Genomic DNA, 20,448 nt, shown 5'->3' with positions numbered 1-20,448 from the left:
ATGTTAGGAAATAAAAATAGGTTTGCAAAGTGTGGCCATTTTAAGACAATTCAGTTGAAGCCAATTTTGAAGCGGGTTGGAGGGGATGCTTAGGAGCAATCGTTTCTACTGCCCTGGTGAGCATGTTATTCCAGTTTTCCACCAGGGCATCAACAGGATCACCAGCAAAGCCAACATTAATTCCCTCCAAAGCTTCTTGGAATCCTATTGGATCCAATAACCTCTTCAGGTGGACCATTCTAATAGGTCTCTCGCCCCTGCAGATGTGGAAAGTGGTTGCAAGACTAACCTTAACCAGATGGTGGTCCATCCATGACAATGGGGAAATCACAGGAGTCCCCACCCACGGAACACCATCCTGATCAAAGTAAAAGACCAAATCAAGTGTGTGACGTGCTATGTGCGTTGGTCCGGAGACCACCTGGGATAGGCCCATATTTTTCATGGCTGCTATGAACTCCTGAGCTGCCCCAGACAAATTGGTCCCAAAGTGGACATGGACGTCTCCGAGCACCACAAGCCTGGGAGACTCCAACCCAAGCCCGAGACCAAGTCCATCAGCTCAGTTAGGGTCTCCGTTGGGCAGTGGGGCAATCGGTACACCAACAGAAGTCCCAACCTATCCCTGGTCCGCAAACTTAGGTACACACATTGAATACTGTCAGATATCTCGACAGGGACCCTGGTAAGGGAGATGCTATCCTTATAGATCACAGCCTCTCCACCTCCTCGCCCACATCCCCTCACCGGCTCCGCTACAGAATACTTTTCTGTAGAGACTTTTCTCTACAGAATATTTTTCTGCAAGATTTCCCCCCCTCCCCCAGAGACTCCAGATCATACTGTACAAGTTCAACTGAATTGTCTTAAAATGGCCACACTTTGCAAACCTATTTTTATTTCCTAACATTTTATCATCTGGCAAAGCCTGCATAGCTCTCTGTTTTCAAGCAATGCTGACAGTCCACCTCAATGGGACTTATACAAAAACAACAGTGAATAATTCTTTTGTTTTGTCTTTGTGGAAGGGACAGTGTTGTTGTGGATATTGCCCATTAAAGACTACATATGAGACCCTCAGAGAAAGGTTTTTCTTTGGGATCACTGAATTGGCTTCGTTATGAAAAGCCTTCTCTTCTTTCAGATCAGAAGAAACATGATGACACTTTTAAAACTGCACTTTTTACATTTGCTACCCAGAAGATTAGGAGAAAATCTGTACAATTAATGTTTGTTCCTCACCATGATGATGATGATCTATTTGGGGGGAAGTTTGGGTATGTGAGCAATTCTGTATACAGACTCATATCCTGTTTAAGCTTTTTCACTTCTCTGTGTGTATAATTTCTGACTGATGCCTGGGTGTTAGGTTACTTATACCGCCATCCTCCACCCCCATTGCCCTTTTATATGATCTGCAAAACATCTGTGAATGGAATCTTAAGTTTGGGAAACTTCTGTGATGACTTACAGCCTTTATAAAATACAATGAAAGGAGTGGTACCAGGTGTAATACAGATCCTTGGGGACCCCACTATTGACTTCCCTCCATTGTGAAAACTATCCATTTTATTCCCATGATGGCTTAAGCCATTTTTATACCAAATGTCAAAATGATAGCTGTCCCTACTCTGGACTGGGCTTTGGGTTTTTAAAAATGACACACAGATTTTGATTGGAGGCAGGAAAATGGCGCCCTCCTCTGGAATCTGTTGCCTAAAACAATTACTTCGTGCTGTTTTATAATAAGACCAGCACAGATTTATTCTTTTGCTTTCTGGGTTTGTTTTTTTAAAAAATAGCAATCAAGTTTACTGTGTCTACTGGATTAGCCCTATTACATATTTCTTGTTATACTCAAAGAACTTTGAAAGACTAGAAAAGCAAAAGTTTTCTTTACAGAAGCCATGCTGATTTTTCAGCCACAAGTCTTGTTCTTTTACATGTTTAACAATTACAGCCTATACAAGTATGGACTCAAGGTCGCAGTATATCCCTGGTGTGCATGTGTTACCCGAGCCTGTGCCTGAGATGGTGAAACAAACAAACAAACAAACAAACAAATGCTAGCAGCAAAAATAAGAGTCTCTGCTGTAATTTGGGTCTTATTTCATATGCAAATTTTGTTTTTTTCTGTTTTCTGTGGTTTTTTTGGGGGGGAGGGCAATAACTGTTGCTCCTTTTCAATCTCCTTTCACCTCAGAAACACAAACCTGTGAAATGGCTGGTGAGAAAACAAGAGTTTTGCACACCCTTTCAGAAGCAGAAGGGGTGACTGTCATAAGGGATTATTATTGAAGCTGAGAAATTTTCTACTCTTTCTGTTCAATACCTCCTTCCAGTGCTTGTTACAGAGATCCATTAGCTCCACCACCAGCCTGTCTATTAGCTGCACTCTGCCAACATAATATTTGTCCCATTAACTAACATGGGGCAGTCAGAGGGTTTTTTTTGGCCCTCTTGCCTTTTTCCTTCATATTTTTTGAATCTACAGGTCACTCCGAGTCTGCTGGCACCTCCCACTTGCCCACAGGTGCTGTGGTGATGGACATTTCCAGTTCTTTTGGAAATAGATCTAAGATCATGCTTGTTATCAGTTTACCAGGGAAACAGATTAGGTCTTATTCTTTGTCACATCTTGACAAAGTTCTTCAACTGCACTGTCAGAGAACAAGAGTTCAGAAAACAATTTGGGTATCTCTCTAACATCTTATGCAGTAAAGACAGACACAAGTTCCCTGCAGCTCTGAGAACTTCCCAGTGCAATGCCCCTGCCTTCTTCTGGTAGTCCTTTCATATCTTTGACCTCTGATGACTAATTTCCTGCTTTTTATGTTTTTGAATAAATATGTGGTTCATAGGGACTGTTGAAATAATTCTGTGATATTTTGAAGGGTTTTTTTTCCTTTCACACTTTTCTGAGAAATTTTGAGAACTAATGTGGCAGTAGTGACTAACAGTCAAGATGGAGGTGATGGTGGAAGCTCCGTGATCAGATCCATGATTTAAAACAACCACAGATGAACTCAGGCACGTCCTCCAAACCAGAGAGGGAGTGTGGTGCTTAAGTATAGGAATAATTCTTTTCATCCATGACATTTCTCTCAGGGATGATAACTGATCAGATGGGTTCAAAGAAACCCCCCCCCCCTCCACCCCTCTCTATTCTCTTCATTATCTCCCTTACTCCGAGGGGCCACCAGGGAGAGGGGCAAACACGGGCCCTCTCTCCCCTAGCCACACCACTGATTTCCCTCATTAAATCTCCCCTGAAGGTGTCCCCTGGTAATTTGCTGCTGCTAATAATAATAATGATAATGATAATAATAAGTAATAAAATTAGCCATGACAAGGTTTACAAGAGGAAAATGAAGGGGGGAGGTACAAATTAAATCAATTGGTGGCAATTTAAATCAGGAGAGTGGTAAAGGGGCAAGGCCTTAACACACACTTCCCCAGCACCACAGTTCCAATTCAGTTCTCCATCTCATGGTGACTTTGATCTTTTGAGGAAAACACAGGAGATCCACTCACAGATCTTTTGCTGCCACATCTCGTTCATCCTGGAGATACCAAACTTCTGCCATGAACTTGCTAGGTGACCTTTGTCAGGTGCTCTCTCTGCAGCCCCAGCTCACCACCTGTAGTGTGGGAATACTGGCAAAACCTAATTTTACAGGACTGTTGAAAGGACACTTGAGATTAGGGATGTGCAAAACATTTCAGTGTTTAAATGTTTTGACTTGAAATGGGCCATTTGAGTGTTTTGAGGTAGAAACAAAATGCCCTTTAAATCCTGCCTCTTGGTTTAATTATTATTATTTAAAATATTTATACCCCGCCCCTCCAGTATACTACTGCTGAGGGTGGCTCACAACAACAAAACAGATACAATAAAAATAAAACTAAGAAAATAACCAAATTAAGTTCAACAAGTTAAAAGTCCAGGCTAAAAACCACAATCAGAATTACCACTGCAATTTTATAAGTTTCAAATTAAAAGTTATTTAAAAAGCTAAAAATTAAGAGTTATAAAAACTAAATAACCTACCAGTTATAACCAAAGATGGAACATTAAAATGCTTCTTTTGAAAGATGTGTTTTCAGTTGTTTTTTAAACTATGGAGGGAAGGAGTATGGCAAAGCTCTTCAGGGAGGCCATTCCAAAGCCTAGGGGCCACAACCCAAAAGGCCCTGTCTCTAGTCCCCACCAGCTGGATTTTTATTAGTGGCAGGGCCATGAGCAGAACCTGAGATGATGAGTGGAGGGCCCTGGCAGGTTCATATGGGCGAATGTGGTCTGACAGGTAACCTGGCCCCAAGCCGTGTAGAGCTTTAAAGATCAGGATAAGCAGCTTGAATCTAGCCCAGAAGCGGACTGGTAACCAATGAAGCTGCCGCAGGATAGGTGTGACACTCACGAAGCATTTTGCACCCATGAGCATCCTTGCAGCAGCATTCTGGACCAGCTGAAGCTTCCAAACCATCTTCAAGGGCAGCCCCACATAGAACACATTGCAGGAGTCCAATCTGGATGTTGCTGCTGTGGCAGCTGTTGTCATGCTAGGAATGAAGGAGTCTTTATTGTGTGTAAGAGAGCAACTTGTGCCAATAATGTAACTACAGCACAGGCACTGTGGCTGGCAGTGGTTTCTGGGCTTGTGATTCTTTTTTGACCATTTTTGGACTGTGTTTGAAATGTGTGTTCTGTGTTGGCAGGGACAGATTCCTTTTTACTGTGCGTTTTTGCAGTATTTTTCAAGGCAGGGTTGCAAAATGCAGTGCAAAACCTATGTGCATGCACTCTGAGTGCAGCTTGTTCCAGTCATAGGGAACAATGGGGAAACTCGAAACACCCCACTGCTCCCCATGGGTAGCTCCTAGGGACACCAAAGTGGGTTGGGTGGTAAGGCATGATGGGTGCTACCTACCAGTCAACCCACCAAAAAAAAAAAAAAAAGGACAAGCAGGTGAGTTTAAACAGTTTTTTTTAACCTTTCCCCCAACCCCCCATGGGATCCTAGGGTTGGGTGGTAGGTAGCTTCCATAATGCTCTGCCACCCAACGCACTTTGGTAGGTAGTAGCCATCGTGCCCTACCACTCAGCCCAACTCTACCACCCTCCCATGGTTAGCTCCATTCCTAGGAGCAACCCATGCAGAACAACGGGGTGTTTTGAGTTTCCCTATTGTTCCCTATGGCCAAAACGCTCGAAACCGGTTCAGGCACTGTTCTGACGAAACATTTTGGCCGAGTCTTGTTTTGCACTGGAGCGAATTGAGACCGTGATGAGCTTTGAATTGTGCGACGTGCGATGGAGCTGCAACGTTGTACTCGTCCTGCTATCTTATATTGAGTCATTCCCTTGACAGCCGAACCCTTCCCATGTTTACTTAAGGGGTGTCGTGTTTGTCACATGTTTTTAAGAGGACTTACTTCGTTCCAAGCGAGTATACTTAGGATTGCAGCCGACACCATGAGCGCGGTTCTATGACACCATGGAGTGAGAGTCGAAGATTTATATGAGAACCACCCCAGTTGAGTTGGACGGAACTTTCTCCTAGCAATTGAAGGGCCAATGGCGGGGCGGGAGGACTCTCAATTCCTCTCTCGTTCCCTCTGGCAGGGCTTGTCTTGGGCGAGCAACGCAAGACAAAGGTCTCTCTCGCCCACAGTTCCAAGATCCCAGTGAAACGTGAGGGAGGGCACGGCGCAGCGTCACTTGAATTGTGGCGGGCCGTTCCGAGGGCTCTTTCGAGCTGGAGAAGGGCAAGTCGACGAGTGCGATTCCCGCTGGGCAAGCAAGCGCTCAGTTTGAGAAGAACTGGACGGAGCGCCTCGCAATGGCAGGCCAAGCGCGCCTGAGCCTCGCTCCCAGCAAGCCACGCGCCTCCGGGCGCGCATGGAGGCGAGCGCGTTAGGTGCTGGAGTGGCGATCACGCTCCGCACGGGAGGGCTGGAAGAGCCCCGCGGAGTGCCTTTCGCCTTGCATTGGGGCGGCGCGGGAGGGGGGCGACTGTTGTTGTTTTGTTTGGGCAGGATGCAGGTGATCTTGTCCCCCGCGCAGATGCCCGGCCTTTGCGTTTGTCCTCTGCGAAAGGAAAAGGCTCCGATTTCCGAGGGATGTGAGTGTGCAGCCGGATGAAATGGGCAGGAGAAACAAGCGCGGCTCTGTCCGTCCTCTCTCTCTCTCTGCTTTGGGCAGGAGGAATCGACCTGCCAAGCTGCCATCTAGAGGCGCCTGTCTGTAGTGTATATAACCGACGAGTCAGCTGGAAAGAGGAGTCAGTCTCTTGCAAGTTGCCCTGAGAGAGGACCGTCTCCCTGCGCTCAGGAGGAAGGAGAAGGCAATTCTAGGTAAGGCGATGCCCTCTTCCCTGATCTCTAGGGCGAGGAAGGGCAACAGAAAAGCAGGCCAGGAGCCTGCAGCGAAACTGGGGCAAACCCGCCTCTCTGAAGACCTGATTCACTCCAGCAGGGGAAAGTGGTGCTTGCAAACTTCTGTGATTTTTTTTAAAAACACCAATGAATTAGGGGGGAAAGGGGGGCTGTTTCGAAATGGGGGAGGAGAGTTTGCCTTTCCAGGGGTTCCCTAAGTTTCTTTGTTCTATTTTGGACATTTCCCCCTTTCAGATTCCAGCCTCGGAATGCCTTTGTTGGGGGGCAAAGAAATGTCCCTTTGCTGAGAGGGCCCCCCTCTGCCCCATTCGGTAGCCCCTAATTTCGCATACAATCGAGCCTCTCTTGACAGCCGAAACTTTTATTGCAGCCGAGAGAGGGAAGCAGCAGGGCGCAGACGACTACTTTGTTGCTCCTTCTCTAACGCCTGTGCCCTAACTTGCTAAGGAATTATCACGCCAGCCTTGTCCCGAGAGCCCTTCTTCAAGCGATTCCATCCATATGTTTGCTGCTCTTTATTGATTGACAGGATTTGCATACTGCTTCTCAATCACAAGGCTCTCCAGTGGTTTACATATGAGTGTATATGTCTGTATGAATATTTATTTAATTTAGAACTTCTGTAGGGGTAATAGTTAGCACTTGTACAGCCGGATACTGCACTTGCATTTGGGTCAGGATTTGATGTGCAGCTCAAACCTACATCTTTACTTGAAAGTAGTCCCCATTGTTTTTAATGGGGCTTACTTCGTGTGTATAGGAGCCTATTGATTCCACTGAGCCTTCATCCTGTTGATTTTACTGAGATTAAGGCTGCAATCCTGTGCACACTTACTTGGGAGTAAACACCATTGAACTCAGTGGGACTTATTTGTGAGTTAACATGCATGGAATCATGCTACAATGCTAAGCACATTTACAAGGGAGCAGGTTTAATTGGATGCTCTGTAATTTATTTCTAAGTAAGCTTGCTTGGGATAGCACAGCATGCTCATTTAAATCCAGGGATTCCAGAATCCATGGCTGAGGATTCAGCCGTAGTCATAGCCAATGATTGCTTTTGATCTATGTGAGTCAGGGCTCTTATGGGCTATTTGTTAACACAGGAAATGCATATGTTAGTGGTAAATTGTTTGGTCACATCAGCAGAAACCAAGTCTGCCAAATAGAAAGTAAGTCCCATTGCATGTGATGGGGCTCACTCAAGATTAAACACGCATAGGGTTGCATTGCAGAAGTTTCACTAACCACCCTTAGAAAACGGAGAGAACTTGCCATCTGATCTTTTGTATTGCTTGCACTACATTCAAAGAGAAAGAAGACCCAGTTTTGCCATTGTCATTCATTGTGGGCAGGCAGTCTAGCAGAGCCTCCTTGCAGACAAGCATTCAGTCACATCAGGGGTGGATGGGCAATAAATAGTCGCCTTGTAACTTGTAGGAATAATGAGGAGTTGTAAAGCTATTTTGTTTAGTTGCTAAAAGCAGAATAATGAGTGGCTTTTTTTAAAAAATGGCAGAGTGCCTTATTAAAGGTTTTATGATCCTTTGAAAGTATTTGGGGACATTCCTGAGAAGTTTTGTTCTGCAAAGTTTCAAGGCTTGCTATGGCAACTTTTCCTCCAAAAGTTCAGATGTTCGCAATCACGAGTCTCTGACTTTGTACAGGAAAAAGTGACTAACAGTTGTGTAATAAGAAGGCAGCAAAAGTCTGTATGTTTCCCTGCTCTGAACTTCCCACCAGCAGAAGGCCGGTTTCATTGCTCATTGGTTCCAGGGAAACGCCTTCTGTGGGAATGGAAAGAGACTGTGCACATGGCAGGCTTTTCTATTTGTTATGATTGTCTGAATTAGTTAAAAGAGTGAAGTGTTAAATGCTCCTTAAAATTCTTTAGAATTTCTTTGACTAAACAGAGCAGGTATTCGAATGAAAATGTCACATGACTTAATGGGGTGAAAGCAAAGTGTCCCACATGGATACTTTCTTCCAGGACTCCCTTTCCTTATACAAGTCAATATATAGTTTCAAAGCAAAGGCAAATACATTTGTGAAGAACTTTCACACCATGGAGCAAAGTGTAACACTTCTGAGGTGTGTACAAGTTTGGGGTGGTGTACAAATATTCTTAATAAATAAATAAAATAAGATAAACACCATTCTTTTAATACATCTAATGCCATCTAGTAATAGCCAATGAATGCTTTTGAATACTGTCTGACTCGTTAGATGGGAAATGGTATGAAGCTGGGCACAGCCCCATTTTGGTATGTCTGTCCTCAGTCATGGAATCAAAGTCTGGAGGGTGTTGTTGCCAAGACAGTTTTGTGAAGTTGAGCAAGAATAGCGGAAGGGTATATCGGTGTCAGTTTTGAGGCTAAGCTTTTGTTGTGTGTATTTTAGAAGATACCAAGCACCCTTTTAATCATATTATTCTGATACACTGCTTATGTTTGCACATACCACATTAAAAGCAGACTTGTCTTGATACAGGACAACTCAGTAGCAAGGCTTTCTACACCTCCTTTACCAGAAGCCAAGCTCCGTCCTAGCCTGCTTTCCTGTATGCTGCGCAAGTATGATTGAAGCACATTCAGCCAATAGGTGCACAAGCAAGTAATATGGCTGGCACTACTTTTTGATTCCCTCCAACCAAAGGCTTAGATTTTTACCCATGTATTTAAAAGTTAAAGCCCTTAAAAGTGCATAGCATTGGCAAAATCAAAAAAATTTGGGAATAAGCCACTATCTAAATTGACTAACTTTTAAAATTGTATTCTGCATGTATTCGTACAATGAGTAATTATGTACTCTTTATACAGAATTAGTTGGTACTTTACTGGACACTACACTTCAGATTGCATTTTTAATGCCACCCCCTAAAAATACTCACCTTTATTTAGTAAACTAGCACCTCAGGGATAAAGATTTGCTGCTCCTCGATGTGTGAGTTGGTACATTCAGGAAACATTTTATGTGGGGAAAACATTCAAGATATACTCTAACCAGCAGTCTGAAGTGGTACAGTCCAGGATTGTACCACCTTATTATGCATAATGTGCAGAAGAGCCTGAAGTTTGCAGGATCAGGCTCTATATTTTAAAACTCAGAAGAAAACCCCAAAGGACATATTTAAGATAGGCGAGGTTTCAATTCCATTGTGCTTTGCTTACTATGTAGTATGAAACGCTGGACAAGGCAAGCCATTTTGTTGTATGATTTGGTTAGGGCAGCAAACATCCTCACACAACATCACATTCTTTGTTTCCCAAAGGAAGAGGAGAGGGTGGAAATGAATAAGATGCAAGATTCATAAGAATGCCCTCTGGCCTAGCATGAATCGGGGAAAATGAATAGTAGGGAAGACTTAGGTAAAGTGTGCCGTTGAATCGGTTTCAACTCCTGGCACCCACAGAACCCTGTGGTTGTCTTTGGTAGAATACAGGAGGGTTTACCATTGCCTCCTCCCGTGCAATATGAGATGATGATGCCTTTCAGCACCTTCCTATATCACTGCTGCCCGATATAGGTGTCTGGGAAACATACCAGCGGGGATTCGAACTGGCAACCTCTGGCTTGCTAGTCAGGTCATTTCCCTACTGTGATATTAGGTGGCTAGGGAAGACTTAAGGAAGCATTGATGCATCTTTCTGCTATGATTCCAAATTCTTTCAGTAGTGACAGTCTGCTTCCTCTGTCATCCACGCCACAGGTTGTTCTTTTAAATACAATCTGACACCAGTTCCCCAACCTCTCACCACACTTCTGTGGAAAAAGACAGCCTGGACACATCAAGGGGAAAATAGCTTTAGACAACCTGGCTTTTAGACCACCAATATGCCCCCCCCACCAATTCTGAGTAGGAAACCCTCAGCTCCGGTTACTCGAGCAAGCCCAGACAATAGCCAGACTGGCCTTTTAATGCAATAATCTCTGGATCTGCCTGCCCCTGATCTTCAGTATCAACATCTAATCCCCATGGAGATTTGAGTGTATCACTTTTCTGGCAGTGGCTCTACTTTGCTGACATGCAAGTGTCTAAATACGCTCTCAGTGTATCGACACAGGCAGATATCCAGGCCGGCTGGCCGGCAAAGGTTGGTGAGCCTCCTGTCCGAAGAGAGCTCTGATTGGCATGCAGCAAGACCCCCCCCCCCCCCAGTCATTCATTAACTAAGAGTCAGGACTGCATTGTTTTCTGTTTAGCTGGCAAGCTGGACGAGACTCTCTTGCTATTCTGGGGTAAGCACTGGCAGGGGGCCACAAAGCCCACAATCAGCTTAAGCCTTCTCCTTTCATGGGCTGTTATTTGATCCCATGGGGGGGATGTGTTTTGCTAGAGAATAGTACCTCCCTTGATTATTGAATTCAGTTGAGTATTGACCTAGCAGCACCATTGATCAGGCGGGGAAGACATTTGCTTAAAGTTCACACTGCAGGTCTGAATGTGATGCTTTTAGCAGCACAGTTTAAGTGTAATGAGCTGTTGATTCCACAACATTAAACAAAGTTAGGTTTTAATATGCCTGACAAGTCAGGTGATTCATTTTCAATCTCTGTTTCACTTGTAGTGACAAGCTAGTGCTGTCAGCTGCACTAAATGGATTAATGCAAATCAAAGCACAGTGTCTGAATCTGGCATAGAAGCAATGGTATAGCCAAACTTTTATTTTCCAGTTTTGAGCATGACAGGCACTTTCCTTTCCCTTTCTCCCTCCAAATACTGCCATGTTGTTGCTAGTTTCTGAGATCAAGACTCTTCCCTACAATTTGGTTAGCCAAGTAGTTGAGAAAGTATATGTGCTGTATATGTGCTGATTTCATAATCTGCACAATTTGAGAACTTTAAGGTTGTTTGCAGTTTTGCAAGATTATAAAAACTTAAACTTAATGACTTAAGGAATGCAGAGGTGTGTGTAGGACTCAGGGGTTCCTGGGATGGGAGAAGCCCCACACAAAGCATGGGATTGCCAAGGCATGGTCCAAAGGTCCATACATCAGCCTTGTTGGAACTAAGCCAGCCTGGATCTCGTCAATACCTGGGTGGGAGATCACCTAGGACCCTATAGATAGCATCTTGGAGGAAATATGAGGTATAAATAAAGGATCTTTCTCTTTTAAAAACATTCTTCACAATGATGAAGGCTAGGAACACCTGCCCCTTCACCCACATTACACTCAGGATTCCCTCATCTCTGATCTCTGTGGTTGTATATAGCATGGCTTTTTTGTTGTTGTTGTTTTTGCTAGTATAACTTACAATTGATCATTTTTACTAGTATTACTTTGCTATCATGATGTAGTAGCAATAATCTTGTCCTGTGGAAAGCAAAGAAATGTCACAATCCACCAAGCATATGACCAAGTCAAGGATGGGCAAAGGAGCCATGGGTTTGCCAATGAGGTTGAGAAGAACTTGCAATCTTGGTACAGAGTAAAATAACAACTAGGGTAGTTTAATGATAACATATTTATTCCCTTGGGATACTCTTTAGTATATGCATTTTAGAAGGCATTGTTTTGTTACTTATATCTGTTGATGATTTAAAAAGAAAGAACAAAAAAAAAAACCCTGCAAGTCTCACTTGGGTTAAATTGTGCCAGGATTCCTGATTTATTTCAGCAGAGGGCAGTATGCTCTGAGCTGTATTATCAAAACCAGTCTGGCTCCCTCAAGGCAAATGTTTCTTGCACTGATGAATCTGATATTGCATTTGCATACACATTTTAGAAAACAGCGTTTGTCAATGAGAACGGTGAGCTTAAAATGCACTGTAGAGTTGATGATATTAATAAACAAGGAAGGATCTCAAAGAGAACTGAATGAGTCTTTATTTCAGTTGCTGTTGGATGGGCTCTGTGGTATCTGTCCAGGGTGCTGAGCCTGGGTGCTGCATAGCCATCTGTCTTACTACAGGCTAGGGGTGAGGAGGGAGTGGATTGTTTTATGGTAGGGCTGCTCTACTTCAGCCCTCCTGCAGATGTTGGCCTACAACTCCATAATCCCTGGCTATTGGACACTGGCTGTGGATTATGGGAGTTGTAGTCCAAAAACATCAGGTGGGCCTAAGTTGAGCAGGCCTGTTTTATGGCCAAGTTATATCTGATGGTGGCAGATCTGTGTCTTTAAACTAGGATCTCTGGAAATCATGTAGATTATGGGCATAAGTGGTGTATCTCTCTCTCTCTCTCTCTCAAAAGAAACATGCAGGTGAGAGGAGAAGAATTCTCCCCGTGCCCATGTCTTACCTCCACACAGTCCTTCTTCAAGCATTTATTCTCCTAATTCTGGACTTGGAGCTCAGCTGAGGATCAAGTGACACCAGGGGACAAAATATGGGGAGGTCAGCCACAACTGGGAAGGATTCTGTACTCCTCACCCATGCACCTCCTTTGTGACACACCCAGCTCCTATGGGATTATGGCAGATCTGGATCAAACACATAGATCTGCTGTCATCATGTCCAGCCTAGTCCTCAGGAATAACAAGTTGGTAGGATTTCACATAATATTATTTCTGTTCCTGTCCTCTCCCCCTAGTTCTTCACTTGTTTGTGTTCTGCAAATGCCAGTTTGCTGCCAAAACATGGAGGACAATATTTAGTGACAAGAAAGCACTATCTCAATCACTCTCCAGAATTAACAAGGCAGTTGGCTTGCATTATTTCTAAAATTTAATACCTACTGACCAATCAGATAGATTCTTGTACAGAGGCTTACAAACTATAGTAAAGTTAAAAATCTTACAGAATCAACAATTAAAACACTAATAATAGGTTGAAAGTTCCAGTCAACAGATCAATGAACCAATTCTAGCTCGGCAGCTTTCCTGAACAGGAAAGCAAATCTAACAGATTTTTGGAGGGACAAAATGGAATCAGCTGGATGGGCCTTCCTTCTTTGACCTGAGAGACTGACAGCTAGGGATGTGCACGGAACCATGCCGGGTGGCTCGGTGGCGGGGATCCCCCCCCCATACTTTAAGGATGGGGGAAGGTACAGGGTAAATGGGAAGAATGTGTGATCCTTTCAGCTACATGCATTTAAGTTTAATTAAATGCAAAAAAAGCTTCACTGAAAAGGTGTGTTTTAAAAGGATTTGAAGCACATAAGAGACATAATGCAGGTGTAAGAGCACCCTCCCTAGGCCTTAAATCCACCCCCTTGACCTTTGAACCATCAGTCGCTGGTTCCATGCACATCCATAATGCAAAGGAGCCATGTGAAATCACATCAAACATTTTTTGAAAACCAAAGGAATCTGGGAATAGGGGACAGTGGGAGGGACGGGGTACCAACAACCAGCAATGTAGATAGGAAACACACACACACACACACACACACACACACACACTTCAAGATCTGCTGTATGTGGAAGCTTTGCAGGAGTAAGTGCAACAAAAGCCCTCCATCTGAAAAGGCTCAGTGATTTGCATTCCCAAAGCACTCTCATGCTGGTTGCAGATACAATCCTTACCAAAGTTATAAGTGAAATGTTTTATCCAGTACAGCTGCTTTTCTTTGCTGACTGGTCTGATGGAGAAGCTGGCCTTCACAATCTTGTTGAAATTTCTATTGCGATGCTATGAGGTTTAATGGGAGAGTGGGGAGCTCAAAGATATTCATAGTGCCAGATAAGTACTTTTTTGGCTTGGAAATGTAACAGTTTACTAAATCAAATTAACATTGCCCCAAAGGCAAGTGCAAGCAGCAAAGGGAGTGGTTCTTGGTTTAATAAGGCATGTTCTGCAAAGGTTGTGTCTGGCAACAATCCAGTAGGAGGTATGGGGTGTCAGAAAGGTTGTATGCCCTCAAGGGGAAAACGTTAGAATTGAAAACACAAAATTAAACCCAGAAAGAGGCGGGTGGGTTATACGTGCGAGTTTAAAGGGAGGAAATCAGAGCTGTTTCAAATCAATCTATATCTCTGTGTGGATATGGATAGCCAAGACAAATCTGCCAGAAGTGTCCCAAACTTCTGATCTAAATGTGGCAACTGTTTTTAAAGAAAGGGGCACAAGCCAGGGTTTAGTTGTGTGTACAGAACATCACAGTTATTTTCAAGTGCTACCCTGTCAGGAACGTATCCTCTCTAACCTTTCCTCAAATGCATATCGGCATCCCTGAGTGCCTTATTTGATGCAAGAGCTGCCAATGACACACCTCATGGGGGCCAGGGTCGGAAGTGTACACTTAGGCAGTATAGGGGTGGGGGAAGAGTCTGATTCTGACATAGGCTGAAAATAATTTTAATCTGTGCCCCAAAGCAGGAAAATATTCCGGGAGAGGGACTGTTGCTCAGTGGGGTCAATCCCTGGCATCTCCAGATAGGGCTGGAGAAAACCCATTTGAAACCCTGGAAAGCTGTTGCCAGTCACTGTAGAGTAGACGGTGCTGAGCTAGATGGAGCAATGATCTGACTCCTAGGAACATAGGAGGCTGCCTTATACCGAGTCAGACCATTGGTCCGTCTAGCTCAGCACTGTCTACAGTAGAAGGCAGCTTGCTATGTAACCTGTGCTGGAGCATTATATACCAGAGACCTTTCTCTATAGATCTGAGCACACTGTAATATTGCAACACATTTGCTAACTGGGTACAAAAGGTGCACGTAGTCCCTTTAAAAAGTGGCAGATCTCCTCCATTTAGCAGGGGGAGTTAGCTATCCCAATTCAGCCCAACATAGACCTTTACCTTGGTAGCTGTTGCTGGTGTTTTGTGTGTAGATGCAAGCCTGTTTGGGACAGGGGACCATTTTCCTCGTACCTTTTGCTTTGTAAACTGCTTTGAGGATGCCTTTTTGAAAATTATAATATAAATATGTTTAGCAAATATACAAGTGAGGGTACCTGGCACAGAGAAAGTCCTGATCTGGAGAAGCTACATCTGTCTGATGTCTTCTTGGGGTCACGAGTGGTAAACCCAAATGTTGGTAGGATTCCATCCAGTTCTCAGCATGTCACTATCTCATGTCTGAGCTAGTCAGCAGCATATTCCTTTTAGCTTCAGGTAGGTCTGCTGCTACCAGTTGTAGTGATGGTCACCAAATGAGACCAGAGACAAATAAAGCAGAAGGGCTGGATTCTAGTTTCAATGCCATGGATCTGAATTTTTAGAATTCCTCTGAACCAGTAGAAATTAAGGGAATAAGACAACCTGCTGGAGATGAGGCCATTGTTAAGGCAGAAAAGAACTGTTTCTGATGATAGGGTCTAGCTACTTCTCCTGGCTGATTCTCATAATAACTCTTGCATTGGATCTTTTGATTCTGATACAATTATAGCAGTGATATTCAGTTAGTTTAATTTTAAAAGCTGAAAGAAATACCAAGCATTCTAGAGATGTCTCAACTGGAAGTCTTTTTTAAATTGAATGTAGCTCCCTATGGAACTTACGAGTGTACCTTTTGTAACTTTCTGATATACTTCCTGCCACCTTCCCTCTTCAGACTGCATGGCCTGCAAACAGGGAAAGGAATGTTGAGAAGGAACCTGCCTCAGACAATGGAGTTGCCATTGGTGTCCCATTCACTCTTAAATGAAAATGGAAAATGCTGCACTTGGCGACACTGTTGCTGTTGGCGATATATCTAGCGCATGCTGGGTGGCCTAGCTTTCCCTGACAAGACCCCCTGCCCAGGGGATCACAGTCTGTTCTTTGAACTTCCACTGAAGGTTTTCAAACAGAGGCTAGATGACCATCTGTCAACGATGCAGAAGCAGTTTCCTGCACTGAGCTAGAAGACCTATAAGGCTCCTTCCAGCTCTACAATTCATTGACTCTCTTTATAGACTCGGTCTTAGGGACAGGCATTTATTTTGCCAGCAAAAATAGCAACTAAGCAAGTATAGTTGCATTACATACATCTATGGTATACCCACATTTAAAATACTGCCTCACATACTATGCAGCTTCGCGTACCGGGGAGCTTTACAAACCACAGGTGCTGCAGCATCTCCCAAATGCATAGAGCATATTTGCACAAATGCTAAAGTGGTGCTAGGGAGTTGCACGATTGCATAGCCATCATTTCCAATGGAGGTGTGATCGCGCGACTTCCCTATGTAGTTTTAGCATTTGCACAAGTGTGCTCTACTGCAGCGTGCATTTGGAAGCTGCGGCAGTACCTGTGGTGTGCAACATGTGTGTCGAACTCTGTGTGGTATCTGAGCCACTGTGTACAATTTTTGTCTCTCTATTTTAGTTAGAGGAAGGTACAAATAAAGGGCAGCTAAAAATGAAAGTGGTGTGGGTGGGCCCATATTTTTTATGAAGAGATGGGCCTTCCTAAATTAGAAGGTTTATACATGATATGGAGAGGATGATCTACTCCATAAAATTATTTCAAGAACTGAAACTCAGGGTCATTCAGTGACATTAACTGGCAGCAGCACGAGAAACATGTAGAAGTATTCCTTCATACAATTCATAATTAGTCAATGATATTAAAGACTACAGAATGTTTTAATTGTCACTGGTGTAAATAGTTTTTCAAAGAATACTCAGTTCATAATGATTAGTTCACAACTGTTTGCCATGATATCTAGAAATGGAATCTCTATGTTTGGAGGCAGTTTGTTCTGATTCCCAAGAACAAGCCATGGGGAATGGTAAAATCTCTGAGCAGCATCCGTTCTAAGTTACTTGGGAGTTACTCTATAGGACTACTGGCAAGTAATTTAGTCTGGATGCTGCCCACCATCTTATCCCAGTGGCCGTCATCAGAGGAAGTGCTAGGTTTGAGGAATCTGTGATTTGACCTAGTTTGGCATTCTTATGGGTTATAGGAACATAGGAAGCTGCCATATTCTGAGTCAGACCATTGGTCTATCTAGCTCAGGATTGTCTACACAGACTGGCAGCGGCTTCTCCAAGGTTGCAGGCAGAAATCTCTCTCAGCCCTATCTTGGAGAAGCCAGGGAGGGAACTTGAAACCTTCTGCTCTTCCCAGAGCGGCTCCATCCCCTGAGGGGAAGATCTTGCAGTGCCCACACATCAAGTCTCTTATTCGGTTTTTTAACCTGACAATACTAATCAAGTGCCATGTTTAAAGCCTGACCTTTTACTTTTTTTAATCTTTTGGAAAGGCACATTTACTCCAATAACAGTAATTGTATTTTTTCAAATTGCTTTGCACCAGCCTTACAAACTTTGATGTCTCAGGTGGAAAAATTAAATAAGAGTCCCTCCCATTAATTAATGTGTTCTTGCCCAGGTCCCATTCATTTCAGTGAAGATTGTGCAGGAGAATTATCCAGTGGATTGTGTTTCATGAGTTGAATCTATCAGTTTTCAACTCTGCCACTGTTCCCAATTTCATGCACACGCATAAGAAATCCCATGGACAATGAAAAAGCTGCAAACATCACAAAGTGGCAGATCTATCCAGCAATATGTCTATCCAGTCATATGGGTGCTTCTTGACCAAGGGGGTGACAATGTTTGCTAGCCGATTTTAGGTACCTCTGCTAGTACAAAGCTTGAGTATGAGGAAACTGGAAGCTAACCTTTTAGCTCAGAACTGTAATTTTGAAACTGCTTGGACAGGAGAAAGGAATTCCCTTAATTAAAGTGACACAGCCAGGGCCTAAAGCCAAAAAGAAGTCCTGTAAATTTGTAACTTTAAAAATATTATGTCTCCATTATATATCATATTGATTTTTATGACTAGTGTTTTTCCTCCCCCTCAATCTAATTTGTCAATAGTTTTGTTAAATGTTAACATTTAAAGTACTGTATCTTGTGTAAAATGCCACCTAAGAAAAGCCTTCTGTGAAGTTATTTGGTACAGTTATTTAGAATGAAAGGAATTGTAAAGGAATAAATGCTTTTTAACTAAGATGTTTATCTTTGCTCTTGTTCTTCTTTCTTTCTTAGACTCCTTCAATTTCAAATCATCCAGCTATGAATACCATTGATTTGCCTCCTATATTTGATCTTCTGGAAGTGGGGAACCTCACTGAAGCCAACTTGACTTGCAGTAATGGAGACTGTATCACTGTGGACTCTTTATCATGCCCAAATACAGTCAACAAAAATGCCCTGCTCTACATTCTCTCTATTTTTTATATCTTTATATTTATAATAGGGCTGGTGGCCAATTTTCTGGTTGTCTGGATGAACTTTCAAGCCAAAACAACTGGCTATGAAACTCATCTCTACATATTCAATCTAGCCATCGCTGACCTGTGTGTGATCATCACTCTGCCAGTCTGGGTGGTTTCCCTTGCTCATCACACCCAGTGGCACATGGGAGAGATCATGTGCAAGATCACTCACCTCGTATTTTCCATTAACCTGTACGGGAGCATCTTCTTCCTGGCATGCATGAGCATGGATCGCTATCTCTCAGTTGCCTACTTCACAACCTCTGGCACCATTAAAAAGAAGATTATCCGCCGTTGCATCTGCATATTTGTGTGGCTTTTTGCCTTCTTTGCGTCTCTTCCTGATACCTATTACCTTAAGACAGTGTCTTCCAACAATGAAACCTACTGCCGTCCTATCTATCCAGAGGAGAGTGCCAAGGAGTGGCTGGCCGGCATGGAACTGAGCTCTGTGGTTCTAGGTTTCATCATTCCCTTTCCTATCATCACTGTTTTCTATTGTCTTCTAGCAAGGACCATATCGGCCTCTAATGACCAAGAGAGGAAGAGCAATGGAAAAATAATCTTCTCCTATATAGTGGTGTTTCTCTTCTGTTGGCTGCCATATCATGTTGTGGCCTTGCTTGACTTATTCTTGACCTTCCATTTCATACCTTTTAGCTGCCAAATGGAGAACTTCATTTTCACAGCCCTCCATGTTACGCAGTGTTTCTCCCTGATCCATTGCTGTGTCAACCCCATACTCTACAGCTTCATCAACCGAAACTACAAGTATGAACTCATGAAGGCATTCATCTTTAAGTATTCAGCAAAAACTGGCCTTACTAAACTGATTGATACTTCCAGGGTATCAGAAATGGAGTATTCTGCTCTGGAGCAAAATGCAAAATGATCCCAGCTTCACAAAAGACTCTGAAACTCTATCTTTAACTGCACAATAATTTTGACCTGATATAATAAAAATGAAAAGAAAAATAACTATGAATTCTTGGAGCAAAACATGTACTACCCAAATGCTGCATGTGTTTTATTGTGATTGTCTACTTCCAACCTATCCACTCTATTTGTAGCTATGCTAGTGGAGAAAATGTGCAGTAAACAAAGCAATCTTGTACTAAAGATATTGCTCAATTTATTGTATGCTGCTTGGGAAGCAGATAGCCCCTTCCCTAGCTGGACTCTTGACTTCACTGTATCCATTTTACAGTGTGTATTAAAAAAACACAGAACTCTATTTTCTTGCTTTTGCAATTGTATTGGGGAATATATATGTATGTATGTATGTTTGTAGCATATTGTCAGTGATTGAATATCAAATCCTGTAGTTTTAATATTCAATTTCCATTCAATTTGCTATTGTAAGAGTAGAACTTGTGTTAAATAATTGCTATATTCTGAGTTGGTCTTGGCAAAATGTCATGATGATCTAGTTGTAATATAGTATTATTATAATGCACACTATAGTGTATGAAGATAATGTTATATGTTTCTCTATTTTCTAATCCTGTCACACTTACTTAACCCAGTGTCCCTTCTCCTTATTTGTAAATTATTTTTTTTAAAATAAATATATTTGGAAAAAGCGCAGGAGTGATATACTGTTTTCTTTTTTCTTTTTAAGTATTGCTGTGATGTACACAGTTTTGCTCTGAAGAAGATGCTGCATCACATAGTATTGTTAGAAGAGGTCAGTGGCTAATTCCCCTCCAGATACGAGGTGCAGTAGAGGTGATCATCTTCATGCCCTGCCTGTGAGCTTCTGAGAAACAAAATGCTGGATTAGGTGGACCTGCCTTGGTCTGATACAATCATTGGCCAACATACCATCCAAGGGAATGCACTGCAGGCAGCTTGAGCACCAACACAGCTTGAGACGGTGCTGTGCCACAGGGCAAGAGGCAGCACTCAGTGGGAAGGGCTCCATGCACGGAGCTGTGCTGCCTGT

The 20,448-nt window shown here is 43.1% G+C and overlaps 1 protein-coding gene across 1 annotated transcript; it reads left to right on the top strand.

The window, feature by feature from the left end:
- Positions 1-5,488: 5,488 nt before the first annotated feature.
- ACKR3 (atypical chemokine receptor 3) lies at positions 5,489-20,086 on the top strand. The gene is made up of 2 exons (XM_053287190.1): positions 5,489-6,357; positions 18,274-20,086. Exon 2 carries the CDS (start codon positions 18,301-18,303, stop codon positions 19,393-19,395), a length of 1,095 nt encoding a protein of 364 aa, XP_053143165.1. The 5' UTR covers positions 5,489-6,357; positions 18,274-18,300; the 3' UTR covers positions 19,396-20,086.
- The last annotated feature ends 362 nt before the right edge of the window (positions 20,087-20,448 follow it).

This window comes from Hemicordylus capensis, chromosome 1 (assembly GCF_027244095.1).
Source record: "Hemicordylus capensis ecotype Gifberg chromosome 1, rHemCap1.1.pri, whole genome shotgun sequence".
In the NCBI taxonomy this organism is placed as follows: Eukaryota; Metazoa; Chordata; class Lepidosauria; order Squamata; family Cordylidae; genus Hemicordylus; species Hemicordylus capensis.
Note: the sequence above shows the minus strand (reverse complement) of the source record. Positions and strands in the feature narration are given on the sequence as shown.

Excerpts from the sequence above, each read along its gene's own strand:
- ACKR3 (XM_053287190.1), top strand. The coding sequence starts at position 18,301 with ATGAATACCATTGATTTGCCTCCTATATTTGATCTTCTGGAAGTGGGG.